Raw genomic sequence first — 24,748 nt, forward strand, 5'->3', positions numbered from 1 at the left:
AGGTGTCATTAGAGCTTGCTCACTAATTCAATAAAGATCTAAACAAAAGATTCGAAGGGGAGTTGATGAATATTGAATTCTCTATTGCTCATTTTTTAAATCCTAACAGGAAGAGCATGTGCTTTGTGGATGAGGGGGGAAAATTTGAAGTAGTCAAAACTGCAGGAAAGAAAGCTATGGAAGAACTGTCAAGAAAAGAAATTTTGGCCAGCCAAAGCACTCCTTCCCCTTCAATGTTGGATGATGAAGATGATGACGACTTTGATTTCACTGAACAACTGAGGAAGAAAGTGTTTGGTGCAGGTTACATTAATCCTGGAGGTGAAACAAGCACCAAGAAAGCCATTTCTGCTGAAATTGAGGGGTATTTGAATTCAAAACCAGTTCTAGCAAATACAAATGTACTGGAATTCTGGAAACAAAACCAGTATATTTACCCAATAATGTCAAGGCTGGCCAGAAAAAATCTCTGTATACCTGTTGCATCATCAACATCTGAAAGAGTTTTCTCAACAGCAGGGAATATATACAGCTCTAGAAGAACCAATCTTTCAATCTCAAAGGTTGAGATGTTGGTATATATGAAAGAAAACACTAAGCAACTCAGTAAAATTCAAGACATTGTGTGGCCAGGAAATGAATTTGGAAAATGATTAACTTTCAGTGTGATTTTGACTTTTTTTTATTTCTTAACAAGGAAATCATTTCGTTTCATTGTATATTTGAATATTATAAATAAATAAAAATGAATCTTATTTCAAAAAGATTTTTTATTCTGAACCCGTATAAATCCGTAAAAATAATTTCGGTTCGGATTCCAATTCGAAAAAAGTTTTTCGAATTGCAATCCGATCCGAAAGTATCGAATCGGATTGCAATCCGAAAAAAAAATCCGAAAAATTTTTAACGAATTTTTTTCCGATAAATTATTTTCGGATCAAATCAATCCGTAAGTAATTTGAACCGTTTAGCATAGTTAATTCGGTGCACAATCCGCAAACCGATAAACAGTAACAAATCGGCGGTCTCTAAACTTTTGTCATTCCAACAAAAAAGGATTAACAAACTTCAAGCTATTCAAGATATTTTCTAAATGTTTATAATTTAGACTCTGACTCTTATCTTTGTTTGTCCTTATATATATATTTATATATATATAGTTTATTATTATTACTATATATATTTATATATAAAAATACGGGTTGTCTTAAATTTTATTTAAGTTAGTTAAATGAAAATATAAATTTTTATTTATTTTGATTCCCACAATATCAATTAGCTTCACTAAGTTTCTCATAAAAAAAAACCGTTTTAAAGATTTAGACAAAGAATTCATTTCATCGCCCTCTCCTATTTGCGTATAAATAAAGTGACGCATCTTGGTACAAGTTCGTCACTTTGTTAAAATACTACACTAAATACGAAACAGAAACCTAGGTTTATTTTGCACAAAACAAACGCTGGCTAAAAAAGAAATCTCGTAATCTAAATTAAGGCGTTATACTAATTCATTGCATGGTTTTACAACCTTTAAAGATATGACGTAGCTATAGTACAATAAGCTGCAACTTTTTTAATCCCAGAAAAAAATTTTGCTTATTTTTGCAAAAAACAGCAGTTCAAAAACACTACAGTACTTTTCGGCATAATTATCACCAAAACTTTAAATTCGTAACTACATAATTATCCAGGTGTTAAGTATAAAAAATTGGCCAGTCAAATACTTTTATGATATCTCTTATTTGACTTAATTTCATGCAGTTTTAATACTAAAAACTAGCTTTGGTTATCGAGGCTGCGGGGAGTTCAAAGTTAAAATTTAAGTCAGAAAGAGATCAATTTAAGAAAATGCAGTATTAAAACACTCTTAGCCCGCAGAGGTTGTGAAATTTAATGAAAGTTTGAAAGAAAAAAAATTTATATAGGTATTTTGCTTTTTATATATTCATTGTTATTTAGTAGATAAAGAAAAAAAGGACAAATATAAAAACTCCTGAGCTTCGTTATGACAAAAATGTGATTTATATATAGTGTTCGGCAAAATCAAATATACGTCAAACCTTTAAAGATTTGAATTTGAACTGTTCTTTGAGGGGATAGATTTGAATTTGATTTGACAAATATCTGGAGGATTTGGATTTGATTTTCAAATATTCACTTTGTTCTCAATTTTTGCGTTTGAAAAAAAAACGCCAAATTTTACAGGCCCGCAAACATATATATCACTTTATTCCGGGGTCTTTGCAGTGGTTTCCGGAATGGCGGTCGCCTTTCAATAACGGAAAAAAAAAAAAAAAAAGAGTTTTTAATTAAAGTTTGTTAATATTAAAGAGAAAGTAAAGAGCATAGAGAAAGAAAAAAAGAAAAGAAATGTAAACAAAGTACAAGATTAAAAGAAAAAACGTAGAAAAAAATATATGTAAAAATCAAAAGAAAAAATTGCAAATACAATTTAACCACAATAAAAATGGAAAAAGTAAAACAATAACGAATCGAAAAACATTCATTGAAAGAAACAATCATTCGAAAAAAGAAAATAATAAAAAAATATAATAATGGCTTGCTTGAAAGCAAAGAATTTTTTTTTTTAATTTTATTAATTTTCTGTGCGTTTTTGTATATTGTCTTGTATGTTTGTCTATTGTTTGTATTTTCCGTCGTGTATTCAAATTCAAATTTATTTTAATATTCGTTATTCTTATTTTCATTAATTATTTTTCATTATAATAGTTGCTATATGTCATTGTTTACTTTTACGTTTTATCAGTTTTAACTGTTTGTAACTGTCTAACTTTGTTTATGTAGCTATTGTATTTATAAAGACAAGTGACTTATATATAATTATTATTATTGTTATCATTACTATTAATATTATTTTTATTATTTAAACCATTATTATTTTAATCATTTTCATTAGGTGTTTACTTAATATTAGTATATTTACTATTTGTAAACAACCTTGAAATGTATCTATTTCAGAAATATATATTACATTCCTAATTATGTCGGATAATCCAGAACCCGAATCTTTTTCTGTTACAAAAACCACCAAACGTTCACAATCAATTGTATGGGATCATTTCACAGTTGATGAGCATGACAAAACCAAGGCCATATGCCAGCATTGTCCAAAGCACAAGAACAAGTATGCTTACAATAAAGGTGGGACAACAAATCTAATGAACCATTTAAATTCTCAACACAAAAGCAAATTACTTGGGGACAGAGAACCAAAGCAACGACGTTTAGATGACATGATAATGACACCAATCGTTTATTCTCCAGATCTATTCAATGAATAGGGGAGAGTGGGGTATTGGCGAACGCGGGGTAAATCCGAACAAGGTCATTACGGCATGTTCGATTAGGAAACTTGACAAATTTTTTTCCCCCTGGCGAGAGTGTGTTCCACGATCAGTTCCAGACGTACAGTAGTGTAGTATAGATGCGCATGTTGTTCACGATAGATCTATTCTAAGTTTTTCTGTTTGTTTCATGTAATTTTTACTTGCGAAACATTTATGTATTGGCTATACTAAGTATATAAAACCTAAACTTTTTTTTATGTAGTTGCAAAGTATCATAATCATGGAGTTTTTTAACACGTATTATATTTAGGGTATATTAATACAACCTATAATTAATACAACGGTATGTTCGGAATTACCCCACGTACGTAGGGTAATTCCGAACACCAATGGTTTTGTTTTTGATCGAATTTTCTATTTTTTTATAAGATGTATGAAAATTGCTTTTGAGTGTTTTTAACTGAATAGTTAGACTAAATGATAAGCAATAAATATCATCAATATATAGTTATAGTTGTCTTTAATTCGCATTCCCGCTTAGCTATTCGCCAATACCCCACTCTCCCCTACTTAGTTAGCTGGATTGTCAAGAATGATCAATCATTTAATGAGGTAGAGTCCAGCCACTTTCGTAAACTACTCACTCTACTGAAACCAAATTTGTCAATCATGAGTGCGCGCCAATTAAAAAGCCAGATAATGGACACTTACAACACCAAAAAACAATTGCTAAAGACCCTTTTTTTGAATCTTGACTCAAAGGTTTCATTCACCACTGACTGCTGGACATCACCCAACAACATTGCTTTTATGGGCATAACGGCTCATTACATTGACAAAGACTGGAACCTACATGCCAAAACTCTTGATTTCAAATCCTTGCCTGATTCCCATTCAGGTTCAAATTTATCTAATGCATTCTTGTCAGTTTTGATTGAATTCGGTCTTACAAGCAAAGGAATGGGCATTACCTTAGATAATGCTTCCAATAATAATTCATTTATGGATATTTTAAATTCCAAGTACGAAATTAAAACCACCTTTGAGCATATCCGGTGTTTTGCTCATGTGCTGAATTTGGGCGCGCAAGCAGGTTTGGATGTTTTGAAAGATGATCTTGTAAAACTTAGAACAGGAATTAAAAAAATCCGATCCAGTCCTCAATCATATTCTAGGTTCAAAGGTTTCCAGCAATCAAATTGCACCTTAAAACCAATACTTGATGTCCCTACAAGATGGAACTCAACAGCTGATATGCTTAAACGAGCAATGGAATTAAAAGTTGGTTTCATTGCGTATTTTTGCGATTTTGACTCAACTGCAAACAATCCAGACTGTTGTCTATCAATTTCAGCAGATGTTTGGAACAGGTTTGAAACAATTGTTTTGTATCTTGAACCATTCAAGGAATTTACCCAGCTCATTAGTGGTGATTCATATTCCACATTGTCTTTGGTGGTTCCTCTCTTCAATATTCTTTTGGATCACATTACTGAATGGATGACCACAAAAACCAACCCTGAAGATAATCTACACCGCTCTACAGTTGCAGCGCTCGCAAAAATGTCAAAATATTATAATTTGACTAGTGACTGCTTTACTATCTGCACTGTCCTGGACCCAAGATTTGGTATTGAATATTACAAAAATGATAAGGGCGCAAACAGCGAGTCGTATACAAAGATTATGGACACAGTCAATTGTGAATATCAAGTCAATTATGCCCCAAGCAATGGTACAACTGCTACAAGCATTCAAAACGTTTCAAAATATACCCCGTTCAAATCGCGTGTTTCATCAAACCCATGTAATGAGTTTGAAAACTATTGTAATGATACAAGTAAGATAGATGGCGGCAATAATAGCAACATATTACTTTGGTGGAAATCTCGATCTGACAAATATCCAAACCTATCCAGAATGGCCAGAGATTACCTGGCCATTCCTGCTACATCTGTATCATCAGAAAGGCTCTTCTCATTAGGAAAAAATCTTATTACTGACAAAAGAAATCTTCTCTCTGCAGATACCATTCAAGCTTGCCAGTGCTTGAAGTCTTGGTTGGATTAAAAAGAATAAAAGAAGCTGTAATGTGTGAGAAATAGTAACAAATGCTGCAATATGAATAAAATTTATAGATTCAGATAACTAAAATTAATAAATGAAATAAGTTAAATAACGTTCAAATATACATCAAATCTTGGAAAGATTTGAATTTGATCTAAATTCAAAATAGGAAGATTTGAATTTGGCCATTTCAAACATTTGACGCATATTTGATCAAACTATTTGAATTTGTGCCGAACACTATTTATATACTTTAATCACTAAGACCTTCAGTTATTACAATTAAAATGAGACAAAAATATGTCAAAGAGAATGAAAAGACTGGTGATGTACCGGATATAGTTTATCAAATTTAATATCCGGTCGGACAATAACTTTCAAAAAACCAACACATTTGGTACATCACAAATAAACATCGGCGTATAAAACTCGGTTTATGTTCATTTATGCGTGTTTATGTTACTTACCTCAGCTAATCTTTTCATGAAATGGCTAGCCTAAAATTACCAGGCCAAGTATTTTTATCTCTCTCAAGAATAAGCTAATGAAATAATAATTTATCAATTATTTGCAACAAATAACAAAACTAAACACAATATTAAGCTTAATCATGACTTATGTATATTAATTATTGTAGTGCTATATTTTATCCATAAAGATATGCTCGTTTTTAATCAAGCGGACTATCTTTATGCGTTTGATAAGTTGTCTCCAGGGATTGGCATCCGTGTTTTTCCAAACAAAAAGCACCTGACCAAGTGCTTATTTATTTAAAAACCCCACTAAACAAGGTTTAGAGAAAATTGAGTCGGCGAATTTAAGTCTTTTTCTCAATATTTATACGTTTAGTTCTCAACATTTATTCGTTTAGTTCTATGTGACTTTTATTTAAAGGGAATTATGAAAGTATTGCTTCAGATGCATTTTCAGGTTCGTTCAATGCATATTGATTTAAAAAGCATAAAAACAAGTATGCTACTCGATGGCAGTACTTATTTGTTGATATCTCTAAGAAGATAAAAATTTGATTGGTTCTTTGTACGTTGGAACAAACAAGCATTAAATGCGTTGAATTAAATAAAAACTAAAATATATCTACAATTTTACGGGGGTAACAATCAGTAATGATAGCTGAGTATGTACATGAAGTTTTCACAAAATTGGAGTTAAAACATATAAAATCTCAGATCGCGAGCGAAATTTAGTAAAGGAGAGACGTTGATTTCAGCCGTTGATTGCATAGTTTTGTGGACATTCATATATAAAGGTGAAAATTATTTTTTTTAGGGTTTCTCGTTTTATCGGTGCATTTTTCCCCTACACTTTAAAAGTTAATTTTTCTAAAAGGCTAAGTACAGATGCAGTTTAAACATGGCTGGGAAAGGTATGGGGTTTTAAAATTCTGACCACCATTTGAAAAGTTTTTCTCCATCAATCAGCCTTGTTAAAACTTTCAGTTTCTCCGACGGGTTTTCATCATCACTCCTACTGACGTTTCTGCAATGGGTTTTCATCACTCCTGTTGACTCTTCTCCAATGACGCCTCGCCCACACTTTACTGCGCAATTGCGACAAATTCAAATCTTGCGTGGATTTTTGGGACACCCAGTATAATTTTAGTGAATTTACGACCAATAAATCACACGTTTTTTCACACATAATTGGCACACGTTGCAAACTAGCCCCGCAATTATTGTGCTCGCTAACCCCAAAAGCTGTTTGTTTCATTTCATAATATTATAACCATAATCCTAATTCTGAAGAGTTAACAATCAAAGTTATTGCGGGTTTTTATTATGCTAATTTATAATTGCAGATTTATTATCACAGATTTATCTGTTTAGGTGACATACAAAAAGAAAAATTGTTAAAGTTAAAAAATCAGCGAATCGAAGGAAACCAACGCGACATAAATGCTCTCTCAACGTTGAGTAACGTCATTGTTTGTTCAAGCAACTTTAATAATATTTAGGTGGTTGTTCATCGGGGATCTTTGAGTGCAGATTGCTTTTTTCATTTGGAAATGCATTTGTGTACTCGGTAGGCTAAAAAAAAATTTTTCAATTGTTGGAGTTAAATTATATCAACTGCAACAACTAATCGTATACAAAAATGAAGGGAGGGCTTAAAGGCTTCAAAAAATATAAGAAAACACTCGATCTTTTTTTTCATAAATAAAAATTAATTTTTCAGGTTCATTTCAAAAATATATCAATTAATAACTAACATAAGTAACCTTCGTTGAATTGCATATTTGAACAAATAACCTTTCACTGGATTGCTTATTCGAAGATTTAAACCTTAGTTTATTTATTCCATTCTTTTAAACTCCTACCTTTTTGTACCAAACTTGATTGCAAAAATAAAAAAAGGAATGTAAGAAAAGCATACCGTTGAGCAGCAGACAGCCGCACATCCAAAGATACTTGAAGATAGAGTTATAACTGATGCAATGATGAGAAATACAAGAATTGCGACGAGGGCAGACGAAATCGTACTTATTGTAGAACAATCAGTAATTCCTACGCATTAACATTTAATAAACGCTGTGTTAACAAAAATACTAATATAATTACTTAAAAATAAAAATATTGTTTTTAAAAATAAAAATAGCATTCGCATTAATGTTAGCTTTAAAGTAAATAATTATATGAATAAAAATGTTTACATTAATAATTTTAACAATAATAATAGTAATAATATAAGAATTGATATTAATACCTAGAAGAAAATAAAAATACAGACAAAAACAAAATAATTTAAAATTAAAAAATGTAAGTTTAAAAAAAGAAAAAATGTTGATTAACAGTTGTATTAAAGATCATTTTAATGTTTTAGTTAAACTAAAAACAACGAAAAACTAAATTGTAAACTAATATAATGAATAATTGTGGTCTTTAAAAAGCACCTTCAAAAGTCTTAATCGCGCCATCGATAAAACAATCACAACTCTGAGTATATGAATTCCAAGTACAGGACAGAGCTCCTTTCCAAACAGCAACAACAATGCCCACAAGAACAGCATCAATCCCCTCACAAATGAAAGAAATGATGTTCGAAACCATGAACGCAATCATCTGGAACAAATCATAAAGTTTTTTTAGTACAAAATCAATATTTTAAAATTCATACGAACTTTAATGTGATTTGCTTAAATAATTTTGCCGTCCTAAAAAATTAGTTACATCGCTATTTCTTAACCTAAATTATTGTTATTACAAAAAATCATGTATTTTGTAGTAGGTATTTCGAGTGAATTTTATACGATTCCACCTAAATTATGGATTTTAGCATTGATAATATAGCAAATTTCGAACTTTAACTTTGGAAGATTTAACCCTTTAAAAAAATGTTTCCAACATTTTATTGTAAAAAAGGTTTTTTATTTTATCAAAACCTGAACTGATTTGTAAAGTCTTGTTGTTTACCATTTTTTTGTTTTATTTGCTAACATTTCATTCAATGGCATTAAAAATTGTAAAAAAATATAAATCGAAAGCTTACGGTACAATGGTTTCTTTTTATACCAGATATTATTCCGAGAATTCCAGGGACAAGAAACTGAAAACAATCGAAAATATCTTCATTCAAATATAAAAATAGTGTAGCAATTGTAGAATTTATAACAAGTAGTAACTTACAATGATTCCAGCCCAATATGGCGTCAATTGCACTCTTTCTTTTCAAAATTACTTTACTTGCGATCACGAATGAGGTGATGGTGATTATAAGACCAAGAACTGCCTCAATGATGCCTAAAACCAACGCTGCTTTAGCGTGTTTCTCTTGCAAATAGTTTGACATATTGAGTAGGTTTTTTTCAAGATCGGGAACTTATACGTTGTTCTTTTAACTCAGCTAAAGGTTGTAAATAACTTTGTGTTATTGAAATATCTTGTGCAAATAAATAGCTCTCTTCATAAAACAGTGGCTTCACGCGTGTAATATATTTCTTCCATTCAGTGAAGTTCTAAAGACAAGAATACATTTGTCCACACAAATTCGAAAGCAAACATATGACGCTCTGCAAGTGATGGTTTTTTACTTATAAAAAAGTAATGAAAAAAAAAGTTAGGTTTTAGTAAGTTATATATATATATATATATATATATATATATATATATATATATATATATATATATATATATATATATATATATATATATATATATATATATATATATATATATATATATAGTCATCTTTATAGTTAACTGAGTTGTTGTGATTGCCTCAACGCAACAGAGTTTGGTGAATTTAGTCACATGCATTCTTGGGCAAGATATCTTGCGCAAGTTTATTTAAAGAAATCTTTCACCCAACGACAACTTATTCTTAGTCTTAACGTTGGGCTGGGGGTTTGGCGTTTATGATTATATTTAATAGTAACTAATGAAGCAAAAACTTCTATTTCAATTATTTGAAATAAAAATGAAGTCTAAAATAATTGATGCGTTTAGACATTTTCTATTATTTTGTTTCAACTCTTCAAATAATTGCTCAATAATGCTCTTCCAGTTAAATCCGTTTCAAAAATAAAAAAATATGTGTATAAAGATAAATTTCTCAAATCAACAACATTTTTACTTTAAGCAATTTTATTACGTTCATAACAAAAATTTAAAACTTTTTAATTAATACAAGAATCACATAAAAGTATTACATCACATTTTCCCAAAATTTACAAATTTTACAAAGTTTTCCCAAAATTTATAAATTTTACAAAATTTAGCTACATTTTTCTTCGGACAAAAGAAGATGAACATTCAAAAAATGACAAAATATTTTTAAAATATTTTTAAATTTTCAAGAATTAGCTCATCATGTTTTGAAAAACTTCAAAAATTATTTTAATGTTTGGTAGGACATCCTTTACTTAGATTTACTGCTTTCATTCTTCAAGACATAGACTTGAAGAATGAAAGCAGTAAATCTAAGTAAAGGATGTCCTACCAAACATTATTTCTAATATCACTCTCTTGCCAGACCTTTTCAATTTATTCAAATAATTCATCACATTTGCACGCTCAATCTTATAGTTAATTATTTCCCTGAAACATTCAATTCGACTCACATGAGGGCTTTGTGCAGACCACTCCATTACGATGGTATTTTTGTCCACGAACCATTTGTTTTACGATATTTGCCATATGTTTGGGGTCATTGTCCTGTTTTGCGTCTGTCATCGTAAGTAACAGATTGCGTTTCACAATAAATTTAAGTTCACCAAACAGTACACAGTGTTGGAAGAAGTTCAGATATTTCTTTCAAAACTTTGTTAGTTTCTGTTACAGTGAATTCATGTGTTTCTTTTGAAAAGATGAATTTAATTGGTCGATAATAAGGTGTTGATTTTTAATTGTATTTTTTTTTTTGCGAACCACTAGTCACATTTTGTGTACTATATTCTTTCAGAATAGAGTCACGCAGAAGAGAATTTCGTTCTTCCTTTGTATGTTTTCGCCATTCTTCAAATAATTCCAATTTTGTAATAGAATACACTCGGTCTGAAAAAAATTCAATACTTTGACTCTTATATTTGTTTGTCCTTATTACTATATATATATATATATATATATATATATATATGAAGACTCCACGGGAAGAAACGGCAGGGTCACATTTTTTCATTTTGAGATAAATCATTATTAAACTTTTAAACCTTTATAAGTTTCGAAGTTTTAGGAATGTTTAGAAAAACTTTAAATATGCATCAAATCGTTTATTTGATTTGAATTCAAATACAAAATATGCTATTATGATTAGCAAAGCTAGAAAGTGTAAAAAGTCGAAACTTTCAAAATGTGACCGTGCCGTTTCTTCCCGTGGAGTCTTCATATATATATATAGTTACCCAGCAAGCACACAACGTTGAAATAACGTTGATCGACGTTGACCAACGTTATTTCAACGTTGTTTCAACGTTGTGTGCTTGCTGGGTAGTTAAATGAAAATCTAAATTTTTAATTTTTTTTAATTCCCGCAATATATATTACTATATATATTTATATATAAAAATACGGGTTGTCTTAAATTTTATTTAAGTTAGTTAAATGAAAATATAAATTTTTATTTATTTTAATTCCCGATATTTTAATATTTTTTAAATATTAATTAGCTTCACTAAGTTTCTCATAAAAAAAAACCGTTTTAAAGATTGAATTAGACAAAGAATTCATTTCATCGCCCTCTCCTATTTGCCTATAAATAAAGTGACGCATCTTGGTACAAATTCGTCACTTTGTTTATACACTAGACTAAATACGAAACAGAAACCTTGGTTTATTTTGCACCAAACAAACGCTGGCTAAAAAAGAAATCTCGTAATCTAAATTAAGACGCTATCCTAATGCATTGAATGGTTTCACAACCTTTAAAGATATGACGTAATTATAGTAAAAAAACTTTTTTAATCCCAGAAAAAAATTTTGCTTATTTTTGCTACAAACAGCAGTTCAAAAACATTACAGTTTAATTTTGGAATAATTATCACAATAACATCAGGCGCGGAAGGGGTGGCCATTGTGGCAATGGCCACATAGTTTAAATTTAACGGCAACAATATTAGTTTTGGGTTTTTTCTCTTAAGGAATAACCCTAAAAATTTAAATTTGTCTGCCGTAATTTACGGATTTTGGCTATAGATATTCCGCCATGGCCACAACGGTTCTTATTATACGTTGTCAATGTTTTATTCAACCAATAAATGCTGCAAAAAAACATTAAAATATCGATCTTTTATCGAAATTTCAACCGTGAAAATAAAATTTGGCCACACAGTTACAAATTCCTGGATCCGCGCCTGAACATAGTAATCATAATTGCATAATTATCCAGATGTTTAGTATTAAAAAATGGCCAGTTAAATTTACTCTGAAGTGTCCAAAAGCAGACGTATTTTTATAATTACTTCAATTATTTTATGAATTAGTTTGACTCCTCTTTCAAAACATTTTTGTGTAAGAGTTGTGGGTTGCATTTGCGCTGAATCGAGTTTAGTAAAAATTTAGTTTAAAAAACTTAGTTTAGTAAAAGTTTATAAGTTTTATCTTATTAGATTATTTTGTATTTTGTATATTGTTAATTTTATAGCTTTTTTTTGACTTGGGCTGCGCTTCTTTAGAGAAAAAAATTTCGTTTGGAAACCGTTTGAAACCTTTGGAACTAGTAAAAGTGCTTGTGGGATGACAATTGGATACTTTTATGATATCTCTTATTTGACTCAATTTCACGCAGTTTTAATACTAAAAACTTTTTTTGAGTATCGAGGCTGCGGGGAGTTCAAATTTAAAATTTAAGTCAGAAAGTAATCACTTTAAGAAAATGCATGTTTACGTGCTTATGTTACCTCCCTAAGTTAATCTTTTTATGAAATAACCTAAAATTACTAGGCCAAGTATTTTTATCTATCTCAAGATTAAGCTAATGAAATAATAATTTATCTATTATTTGCAATAAATAACAAAACTGAACACAGTATCAAGCTTAATCAGGACTTATGTATATTTGTAGTGCTGTATATTATCCGTAAAGAAATGCTCGCTTTTAATCAAGCGGACTATCTTTAAGTGTTTGATAAGTTGTCTCCAGGGATTAACATCCATGTTTTTACAAACAAAAAGCACGTGACCCAAGTGCTTTATTTATTACAACCGCACTAAACAAGGTTTAGAGAAAATTGAGTCGGCAAATTTATCTCTTTTTTTCTCAACATTTAAACGTTTTTAGTTGCATGTGTCTTTTAATTGAAGGGAATAATGAAAATATTGCTTTAGATACATTTTCAGGCTCGTTCAATGCAAATTGGTTTAAAAAAGATAAAAGCATCAAAACAAGTATGCTACTCGATGACAGTACTTATTTGTTGATATCTCCAAGAAGATAAAAATTTGATTGGTTCTTTGTACGTTGGAGTAAACAAGCATTAAAAGCGTTGAGTTAAGTAAAAATTAATATATAACTGTAACTTTACGGGGGTAACAGTCAATAATGACAGCTTAGTATGCACCTGAAGTTTTCACAAAATTGGAGTTAAAACAAATAAAAACTCAGGTCGCGAGCGGAAATTTAGAATAGGAGTGACGTTGATTTCAGCGGTACTTTCACATTTATCGGTGAAAATTATTTTTTTAAGATTTCTCGTTTTATCGCTGCATTTTCCCCCTACACTTTAAAAGTTACTTTTTCTAAAAGGCTAAGCCCACCTTCTTATAAGATATCTAATAAGAGTCATATTATACATTTATCGTGTGGATTGTTAGTCATAAAATCGACATTTTACATGTAAAATGTTAGTTTTATAATTTATTGCATCAAGCGTTGTTTATAATAACTTAAAACCTTTTGGCTGAAAAAAGTATTTTCGAAGGCTGAGAACATCCTTTCATTGCTGGGATGAAGGTATACAGATGCAGTTTAAACATGGCTGGGAAAGGGACGGCTTTGAAAATTCTGACCACCATTTGAAAAGTTTTTCTCCATCAGACAGCGTCTTACAAACTTTCAGTTTTCTCCTCTGTTGACGCTTCTCCAACGGGTTTTCATCATCACTCTTTTTGACGCTTCTGAAATGGATTTTCAGCACTCCTGTTGACGCTTCTCCAATGACGCTTCGCCCACACTTTACTGCACAATGGCGGCAAATTCAAATCATGCGTGAATTTTTGGGACACCCTATATAACTTTAGTGAATTTACGACCGATAAATCAAAATAAGGGTAAGTTGGCACACGTTGCAAACTAGCCCCGCAATTATTATGCTTGCTAACCCTAAAAACTGTTTGTTTCAATTTCTTAATAAAATAACCCTAATCCTAAATCTGAAGAGTCAACAATCAAATTCATTGCGAGTTTATTTTTGCTAATTTATAATTGCAGATTTATTATCACAGATTTATCTATTTAGGTGACATACGAAATGAAAAATTGTTAAAGTTAAAAAATTAGTAAACGAATCAGCTAATCGAAGGTAACCAAGGCGACATAAATGTTCTCTCGACGTTGAGTACCACTTTTTTGCTTGTTCAAGCAACTTTATTGATATTGAGGTGGTTGTTCATTGGGGTTCTTTGAGAGCAGATTGCTTTTTTCATTTGGAAATGCATTTATGTTCTCGGTAGGCTAAAAAAAATTTTTAAATTGATGTAGTTAAATTATATCAACTACAACAACTAATCGTATAACAAATTGAAGGGAGGGCTTAAAGGCATTTCTTCGGCATTTGAAAAAAAAAATAGAAAAAGAGAAGAAAACACTCGATCTTTTCATAAACAAAGTTTTTTCATTTCATTTCAAAAATAAGTTTTTTATTTCATTTCAAAAATCTATCAATCAAATAACTAAGATAACTAATAAGGTAACTTCTTCATTGAATTGTATATTTGAACATAATTAACCTTTATTGGCTTGCATATTTGAACAAATAACCTTTCACTGGATTGCTTATTCGAAGATTTAAACCTTTGTTTATTTATTCCATTCTTTTAAACTCCTACCTTTTTGTACCAAACTTGATTGCAAAAATAAGAAAAGAATGTAAGAAAAGCATACCTTTAAACAGCAGACAGCCGCACATCCAAAGATACTTAAAGATAAAGTTACAACTGATGCAATGATGAGAAATACAAGAATTGTCATGAGTTCACTCGAAATCTTTCCAATTAAATTACATTACATTTCCAATTCAAATTAAATTACAATCATCAATTCCTACGCATCAACATTTTACAAACGCTGTGTTAACAAAAATACTAATATAATTACTTATAGCATTGTAAAAAATATAAATAGTATTCGCATTATGTTAATAATTATATGAATAAAAATTAATAATTTTAACATCAATAATTTTAGCAATAATAATAGTAATAATATAAGAATTCATATAATTACCAAGAAGATAAATAAAAACACAGACAAATACAAAATAATTTAAAATTAAAAAATGTAAGGTGCTGATTAACAGTTGTAATAAAGATCATTTTAAAGTTTTAATTTACGTAATTTTTTAAGTTAACTAAATATTAATTTTAAAACTTCAGTTAAACTAAAGTTAACGAAATAATAAATTATAAACTGATATAATGAAAAACTAATGTCTTTAAAAGCACCTTGTAATTGCATCCACTCTCCTCTGATATAACAATCACAACACTGAGTATATGGATTCCAAGTACAGATTTCAGCACTGTTCCAAACAGTAAAATTAGTGCCCACAAAAACAGCAGCAACCACCTTACTAATGAAAGAAATGATGTTCAAAACCATGAACACAATCACCTGGAACAAATCATTAAGTTTTTTTTAGTATGAAATTAATATTTTAACATTCATATGAATTTTAATGTGATTTGCCTAAATAATTTTGCTGCCCTAAATGAAGCAGTGACATCTGCATTTCTTAACTCAACTTATTGTTATTGCAAAAAAGATCAGGTACTTTGGACGATTCAACCATTTAAAGAAATGTTTTCAACTTTTTATTGTAAAAAAGATTTTTTGTTTTATCAAAACCTGAACTAATTTGTAAAGTAAAATCTCTTTATTAACCTTTTTTTTGTTTTATTCGCTAACATTTCATTCAATGGCATTAAAAATTGTAAAAAAATACAAATCGAAAGCTTACGGAACAATGGCTTCTTTTTAAACTGGATATTATTCCGAGGACTCCATGACCAATTTCCTGAAAGCAATCGAAAATATCTTCATTTAAGTATAGGAATAGTGTAGCAATTGTAGAATTTATAGCAAGTAGTAACTTACATAAATTCCATCCCAATATGGCGTCGATTGCGCGTTTAAACTTGTTTGAATTGCGATCGCGACTGAGATGCTGGTGATAAAAAGACCAAGAACTGCTTTAATGATGCCCAAAACCAAAACTACTTTTGCATGTTTCTCTGGCAAAAATTTTGACATGTTGAGTAGGTTTTTTCAAGATCAGGAACTTGTACGTTGTTCTTTTAACTCAGTTAAAGGTTGTAAACAACTTCGTGTTGTTGAAATATTTTGTGCAAATAAATAGTTCTCTTCATAAAACAGTGGCTTCACGCGTGTGATATATTTCTTCCATTCAGTGAAGTTCTAAAGACAAGAATACATTTGTCCACACAAATTAGAAAGCAAACATATAATGCTGTGCAAGTGATGGTTTTTTACTTGTAAAAAGTAATGAAAAAAAAAGATTAGGTTTTTGTAAGTAAAATTTTTATTTTTTCTTATCATCTTTTTAGTGAACTGAGGTGTTGTGTTTGCCTCAACGCAACAGAGTTTGGTGAATTTAGTCACATGCATTCTTGGGCAATATATCTTGCGCAAGTTTATTTAAAGAAATCTTTCACCCAACGACAATTTATTCTTAGTCTTAACATGGCGCTGGAGGGTTTGGTGTTTATGATTAGAATTAATAGTAACTAATGAAGCAAAAACTTCTATTTCAATTATTTGAAATAAAAATGAAGTTTAAAATAATTGATGCGTTTAGACATTTTCTATTTTGTTTTGACAGTAACGGAGTAGACATAATTATACATAATCAATAATATCTCATTATTACTCATTGGAAAACATCTTTAAAATCTTTTATTTCTATATTGTCCAAAAGATTTAAAGAGTACTAAAACACGTCATATAAAAATTTGAAATTTTACGGAATAAAAAAGCGTAACGGAGTAGACTTCGAATAAGAATATCATTTTTAAAATAAGGTAATTAGGCTCTCATTTTTATATAAATAATGCTTGCAGCACGATATAACTTTAAATGTTAATAAATTCCATAGAACTGGACTTTTTTTCATTATTTTAATTAGTAAATAAGTAAAAACTACAAACCTATGACTATTTTAGAATGTAATAACGGAGTGGACAAAAAATGTGGGGACAGCAAGTTTTTGACAAGAGCTACAACAGGATAAGGTGTAAATTAATACATGTATTAAAATACCATATATTAGCATGTCTAAAGCACCAAATCATGTCCCCAATTAGCCTTAATACAAAAGAAAAAAAATTATTGAGTATAACAATATAGTCCTAGATGCTGGACATCTACGGAGTGGACATTTTTGATTAACAATTGTGCACACAAAATTTTATATTTTAGTTGGAAGTATTCAATAAAATGCTAGTTTATATTAATGATAAGTATTACTACCCACGGTGCTGTTTTTTATGTTACTTGTACAAGAATTGCGTTTTTATAGCTGTAGGACAAAATTTCAGTAACGGAGTTGACGGAATGAGAAAATGACTCAATTGCTCAATAGCGCTGTTCAGTTAAATCCGTTCGGCTTACTTTTCTTAAATAAAAAAATGTGTGTTAGAAGATAAATTTCTCAAATCAAGAACTTTTTTATATTAACCAATTAACGCCCATGTTTGAATTTCGAATTGGAAGTAAGTGGAATTTAAGGGTTTTATCGCGTTCCGTTAGGGTTAGGGCTAAGGTTAACCCTAAAGCAACTTTTGATTTTTTTGGGCTCTGAATACAGAGTACCCGAAATTCTAACCGATCGGCCAATAAAAAAAAAATTCCGAAACCGGTATATTATCAAATACCTATTCGAGTATTACTTTTTTCAATGTCCGACAACCCGTTCGGTACCTGACATCGTGACCATTCGGCTTCTGTTAAAAGTAACAGTAATGATAATAAATTTAAAACTTAATTTGTTCAATTACTTTATTCCTATTTTTCAGTTATTGATCTTTAAGTTTTGCTTTAAGTTTGAGTTTGAATGCCATGTTTTGCCCGATACTGTAAATGAAATCGAAAAAAACTTACAAACAAACAACTTGACAAACTCTTTGTCTTCTCCAATGGCGTACATGCCTTACAGAAAAATTCTATAGGAATTCAATGGATGACCCATAGAATTCCATTGAGGCCCCAGGGAATCCTATGATGCCTCATGGTTAAACCATGGGTTCCTTTATATATAATTTATGGGTCATGTAGTACACTATGGGTTTCAAGCTACCTCATGGGGTCTTCACGGTTACCCTGTGGCTCCCAGTCATAATGACATGGGTCTCAATTGTTATTTTATGTGTTCCAATACTTTTCCCATAAGACTCAATTGTTGTACCATGGGTCCTAATGATTGGTCTATGGGTTTTAATTATTAAAACCATTGTAGCATTTTTTTTTATCATGCAGCACTTTCTACCTAATTAAATGATGAATAATGTACTAAATATGGAATTATGCATGTATGCATGAAGTCTTGTGCACAAATCATTTAATAGCTACAGCCAGAAATTATTAATATTGATCAGATGTACAATACATGCATTTGTTTCCCCATGTAACGTATATGTATGTCTTGCATGTACATTAGGGGGTTGACTTTTTCACAACTATACTTGGGTATAGTACCAAAATATGACATTCTACATTAGATTACCAATTTTAAAAGTTCTTTTGACTCAAGTTACAAAAACATCCCCCGTAATTAGAAAAATATGTTTTTGTTTGAGAAATACATAAAAATCGACAAATTAGCAGATAAATCACAATTTATTTTGACAAAATAACTTTCAGTTAAGCAAGATACAATTTAAAAGTTGTTTTGCAGAATAAATCTGTAGTTCATTTTTTCTATATCTCTGGCATGAATTTCTTGCATAACTTTTATGGCTCTTTCAGCACAAATATTGGATCTCTGAATTCCTTGTATTCAGCTGGACTCCTGTGACCAAAATCTTTTTAAGGTCTTCATGGCTGAAGTTGAAGCTATTGCTTGTTCTAAATTTTTAAAATCATGTTCTGAGTATTGCATGCCAGAAAACCATATATATTAGACCAAATTGATGCAATGAAGTCGCAAATCAAGCACAATTGATTATTATCCGATTCAGTTAAAATAAAAGCCAGAAGGACATAGATTGCTCTTGAATTTCATCTGGCGTTGTGGAACGATGGCAGACTTTTGAAGTTTATAGCTGGAAAGCTGCCATTAACCTTCATGTATCGGTAACTTTGTACCAATTTGAACAAAAACTCCATGTCGTCTCTCCATTTATTAGTCTTCACTTTACAAATATGTTCACCTTGCTTGAAGCTTGACTTTAAATTTTCATAATTTTTTTGCAGGTTTTCAATAAATTTGTTATGTAATTCTGGCGATTTTGACACTCCTTCATTAAGAATTTCATTCATAGTATGTTTCAAAATTGTGTCCAACACATGATGCTGACAACTAATAAATTGAAATGATTCAAGATTTTTCCTTTCAAATTCTCTTTGCAGTTGAATTACAACTCCATTTCTACTCCCAGTATTCACACTTGTAGTATCAGATGTTATAACTTTAATACTACTCAATAGTTGAAATTTATCCAACACTTCAACTATTTCACTGTAAATACTAATAGCTTTCCCATCATCTAGTTTTAAAATGCCTAGTTTCACCTCCTTTTCTGCATTTTTTAAAACCAAGACTTGATACTCCTTCTCGGACATTCTTTTACTGTCAAAATGCAACACCCAATTCTCATTTTTTAAATTACTTATCATGTGCTTTTCCATTTTTTGAGCTGCTGACATCGTAGCTCTATAAACCCCAGATTTAGATGGGGCTTGTACATTGACACCACATTCAGATAAATTTTTGCAAACTTCTGCTGATTTCTTAATACTTAGTTTTTACTTCTTAACTAAGTTAACAGCCACAGTAGTGTTCTCATATTTTTCTCTTAACTTTTTTGTATGGAGGAATATAATTAGAATCTTGCTCATCATTTTGTTCATCGCCTTCTTCATTGTTGTCACTGACCTCTACTGTATCTGTTTCAGATATGCTAGGTCTCTTCCTACCAGCCTTAGATGGATGTACTTAAACAGTTTTTGATGAACAATAAACAACTTGACCATTAGTATCCACTTGTAAGAAATAAAATGCTTTGTTTTTGTTGCTCAGCCATTTACCATTTACTTTAGTTATATCAAATAAATAATCCCACTCTTCTTCAAGACTTTGTTTAAATTTTTGAACTGAATGATATTTGTTGATGAGAATTTCCACTTTTTGTGTTATAAACCTTTCATTTATTTTTGGTAAACTAAGCTTGAGCCATGAATCAGATAGTTCGGCGCCAACTCTTTTACATCTCGAATAAATTGACTTCTGTAAACTTGATAAGTAAACAAACCGACCAATAACAGAATAAGTTTTTGGCATTTTATTCAAATTAATAAGTGGCTCTAAAACTTTGGGTATGTGAAATCTTGTTGAGTTTGACTTCTCAAAGTGGACTTGATTTTGAGACTAAGCTTTGATAATTTCAGGTTTTTCAGCTATTGACGAGCTTATTCTTGACATTTCTAAAATGTAAAGTATACGTTAATTATAATTGTAAGTTACACATGAAGCTTAGAATTAAATCTATTTTACATTTTAAGCACACATAAATAACTTATTTTAATTATATTAATTGTAGATTTTAGTAAACACGAAATAATCACCGTGATTTGAACACGCTTTTTTTGACAGCAAACGACAATTAAAGATGACACTTGCAGAAGTAACTAGTATTTCATGAATTTAAACAATTTATACATAAAATTATATATATATATATATATATATATATATATATATATATATATATATATATATATATATATATATATATTACCATTATTCGTATCATACAAAACAATAAAAACTGTATAAAAAATGTAAAAAAGGTTATCTTTTTAGCTTGTTTAAAAAAAGATTAAAAAAAAACCGTTTCTACGGGGGATGTTTTTGCGACCAAAGATCTAAAAGCATGTATTTCTATAAACAAATTTAATAATATCAGCTTTTAAAAATATACCCATTCATTTTTAAATGAAAAAATTGAAAAGTCAACCCCCAATGTACATATCTACTTAAGAAATATTGTAAGAAAACATTTGCAAATACATTATATAGGTATATGTGTAAAAATTTCAAACCATTTATTTATTCAAGTTTTATATATGGTTCGAAAGAGCTCTGAATTTGTAGTAAAATGGTGAAAACTTTATGAAAAAAGAATCATTACAAAAAAAGTTATGCTCATTTAAGTAACATTATTTTTATGAAGCATTGCTTAAGAAAAATGCAACTTTCGTATAAAACTCGCGTTCGGCTAACGGCAGCTTTGTAATAGAACCATTGTTAATTTGCGCATGATTTTGCATAGTGAAATGTGCAAAACGATTAAAAAACGTAACTAAAAAAGTTTCGAATTAAAGAAACAAAGTATTTTTAATGATTTAAAACGTAATAGTAAAATTTATAATAAAATTTTATAAAACATGCATAAATATATATATATATATATATATATATATATATATATATATATATATATATATATATATATATATATATAAGGTGGGTCGAAATGTAAAAAATATTAAGTTGGAGATCCTGTACATGTCTAAAAAGTTGCTTTTTGATGTACTCGTTTGAAAAAACCTCACTTTTTATTTTATGGACAGTGTCTACAGGTCCCAACTCTGACTAGAAAGACTACATAAATACCTAATGTTAGTGTAATGTATTGCAATGTATTACAAATTAAAAATAATGTAAACTGTAACGAATCAATGTTAAACAGCAACAATACAAAGTTGTTTAACCTAACTGTTAATAAAATCTTTCTTGCTGTCTATTTTTGGTATCTCTAATCTGGATTTCTTACTCTGTAACACCATGCCATGACGGGACTTTCTCCCATAAACTTTACAGCTCGCAGCGCTAACGTCTTTAATTGTTCTCTCTACTGCCTGTGAATGACATGGAACATCGGGCAGTAGTATTGGATGTGTGTAAGTAAGTTGATCATTTAAAAGGTGTGATAGCATTGGAGGAGATGTAACATTACTCTGGTCCCAGTCAATCATGTTAATGAACGATGTCGCAGCCAAATTTAATGTTATATCCTTCTTATCAAAGACGCGAACCGGTATGTTACTATTAGTCTGCTTCTCTCTTGCTCTTATTATTTGTTCTACTGAAAAACGACGGACTTCCATATCACTATCACTAACTGCAGCTAACAGAATGTTTTCAGCATGTGCAAAGTAGCAGTTATTTTCGAGAACAGGACGAACCAAAGCCTGATCTAATGCATCAAGTTCCTGAAACAACTGAACTAAGTAAAAGAAGTTGTTAGCACCATTTTGGCAAGAAGAATTTGATTTGATTTTGAACCAAGAGGGTCCGTAAAAGTTCAAAATGAAATGCGTTACTCTTCTGAGAGGTTCAGATGCCACCTCTCTAGACATGTAGAGACGCAAAATCCTGTTCGCTTTCGTCAACCACCGAGCATGACTTATATTTCCAGGTAAACTCTTCTCGAGGAAATCAATGTCTGTAGAAGCCTGACGTCCACGCTGAACTGCTAGACATGCTTTCAAAAAGTACAGTTGGTCTGTGCTAAGATCCTTCTTGACAGCTTCATCACAATCAGTCACCTTACCAGTAATGGGCAAATAATTAACGACAGGCAATTCATTCGGATCATATTCTAGAGCTGAGCTAATTGTACCTGTCGATGTGGAAGGTCCTGTAGTTCGAGCAAAATCCACGCCTGCCAAAAACCTTCTAAATGGCAGCTCGTTACAGTGTAGAAGGCATACCAACCACTGTAATGGTCTACCTAAGTTCTCCTCCAATTTTCTTATGATTCCGTTGCTTTTACCTGTATTATTATTTGTGCCATCACACACAACACCTTGAATGCTTTCTACGGAGTTTGTCTCTATAATAACTGACATTAACTCCTTTGTTATATCAGCAGCTTTACTACTTTCAGGAACTACATGATCGATGTATATGTTTCCTGGATACGAGACAATACTATAGTGTTCTTCTTTTTTACTTCTTCTACAACCAAAACTCTCAACTAATGTAGCGTCTTGTTTTCCATCAAAGCCTATACAGCAAAATTCCTTATTGCTCTGCATATGTTCTTCAACCAGAGTATCTCTCAAGAAATTCCTTTGTCGACGTAGCTTTGAAGGATCAAGAATTGTTGCTGAAGACAACATACTGAGGTCTTTTAAAACAGCATTAACAATAAGACATGTATCTCTGTTGCTAATTTTGCATCGATCAACTGCTTTACATAATTCCTTGTACTTGTTTCTGTTCTGCACTGATACTGTCTCTTCCTCTGATGTATAATTACTTTCAGATGTGTTACGCTCATCCTCATCAATATCTTTCTCAGTTTCATATTCAACCTCTTTTGACTGTGCTTCATCACACACTAATTTCATAAACTTGCGTTTTTGTCTCTTTTCCAGTGTTGCTGTCGTTTCTTTGTCTACTCCACCAATTATCATATTTCTAACAGTTTTCTGGTCAACCCAGAAATCCCACTCTATCAATGGAATTTTATTTGGCAGTGGGCACGTGCATAAGTTCCTATCTCTAATGCCCGAATCAAAGCATTTGCAGGTACAAATGTCAAATAACTGCTGAAAAGAATTCAACTTTTCAGTGAACGTGTCTGATGTTCTTTTTGCATCTGAATATTTTTCAAGTGTATGTACTTTATCCATAAGTCTTCTAACCCTAATGATTGTGCTATTCACTTCTATTGTAGGAATACTTGCTTTTGAATAAATACATTTCACTCTGTCTGCTAAAATTGAATATCTTTCTTGCAAGCTAATTTCTAATACTGTTTTCTGATTATAATAGAACGCCTTAATAACGTCTTCATATGATGGGATTTGATTTTCAGGAAGATCAACTAACTGTCCAAACAATGGATGTTTAGTTGCACTTCGTGTACACATAAATATGGATATTTAATATATTTGTCTAAAATAATAAAAAAAACTACAACAAGTTATGGTTACAATAAATAAAAGCTGTTAAAACAATTTTTCATAAGAATTTAGTCAATAAATATTCCAATATTTATACAGACTATAATATGTTTAGCCCTCTCATAAATAGGCCTACATGTTAAACGAAGTGATCTTTCTACAGTCTAAACTATAGCCTACTGTAGTATACATCTATATTAGCCTACTTGAATTTTACTATAGATCTATTATTGCAAAGAAGAAAATAAAATTACAAAATAATATATTAGATATTTTGCTTGTTTCTAAAAAATCCAGCACATGGTTTGTTGCTAATGTTGGTGACGTCACATGTAAATAACGTTATAAAATTTATTCCATTTCTTTTTTAGCACTTGTAGTTAGGTGCTAAACCATTTGCCAACGCATTTTAGTCCATGATTTATAGTTGGTACGTATTTAGACTGTGCCAAGGAAATGGTTAAAATACATCAAATAAGGTAAGGCTTTAATCAAAAGTTGGGACCCCTAAACGTTTCATAAAAAATCTTTAAATATTATTTTCATACTGTACTGAT

At 30.6% G+C, this 24,748-nt stretch overlaps 2 protein-coding genes and 1 pseudogene across 5 annotated transcripts; all 3 read right to left on the minus strand.

Annotated features, from left to right (window-relative positions):
• Positions 1-6,751: 6,751 nt before the first annotated feature.
• LOC149889342 (uncharacterized) lies at positions 6,752-9,268 on the minus strand (annotated as a pseudogene). The gene is made up of 5 exons (XR_016451822.1): positions 9,017-9,268; positions 8,880-8,936; positions 8,284-8,452; positions 7,767-7,897; positions 6,752-7,420 (listed from the first exon to the last, which is right to left on the minus strand). The product of XR_016451822.1 is annotated as an uncharacterized LOC149889342 (transcript).
• Positions 9,269-10,634: 1,366 nt separating this feature from the next.
• Positions 10,635-16,421, minus strand: LOC149889343 (uncharacterized). Of its 3 annotated transcripts, XM_090085335.1 has the most exons (5): positions 16,137-16,421; positions 16,000-16,056; positions 15,485-15,653; positions 14,925-14,958; positions 13,615-14,495 (listed from the first exon to the last, which is right to left on the minus strand). In XM_090085335.1, exons 1-4 carry the CDS (start codon positions 16,290-16,292, stop codon positions 14,927-14,929), a joined length of 414 nt encoding a protein of 137 aa, XP_089941461.1. In that variant the 5' UTR covers positions 16,293-16,421; the 3' UTR covers positions 13,615-14,495; positions 14,925-14,926. The 3 variants fall into 3 exon arrangements, with proteins under 3 accessions (XP_089941460.1, XP_089941461.1, XP_089941462.1); XM_090085334.1 differs by lacking the exons at positions 13,615-14,495; positions 14,925-14,958 and adding an exon at positions 10,635-10,882; XM_090085336.1 differs by lacking the exons at positions 13,615-14,495; positions 14,925-14,958 and having other exon boundaries at positions 15,359-15,612.
• A 2,453-nt stretch (positions 16,422-18,874) lies between these two features.
• Positions 18,875-20,958, minus strand: LOC149889344 (uncharacterized). The gene is made up of 2 exons (XM_090085332.1): positions 20,841-20,958; positions 18,875-20,699 (listed from the first exon to the last, which is right to left on the minus strand). The coding sequence occupies exon 2, from the start codon at positions 19,920-19,922 to the stop codon at positions 19,275-19,277; it is 648 nt and encodes a 215-aa protein (XP_089941458.1). The 5' UTR covers positions 19,923-20,699; positions 20,841-20,958; the 3' UTR covers positions 18,875-19,274.
• Between the last annotated feature and the right edge of the window lie 3,790 nt (positions 20,959-24,748).

Source organism: Hydra viridissima, unplaced genomic scaffold, assembly GCF_058129835.1.
Source record: "Hydra viridissima isolate aposymbiotic clone 2 unplaced genomic scaffold, HvirCarnegie_v1 scaffold_4, whole genome shotgun sequence".
Lineage (NCBI taxonomy): Eukaryota > Metazoa > Cnidaria > Hydrozoa > Anthoathecata > Hydridae > Hydra > Hydra viridissima.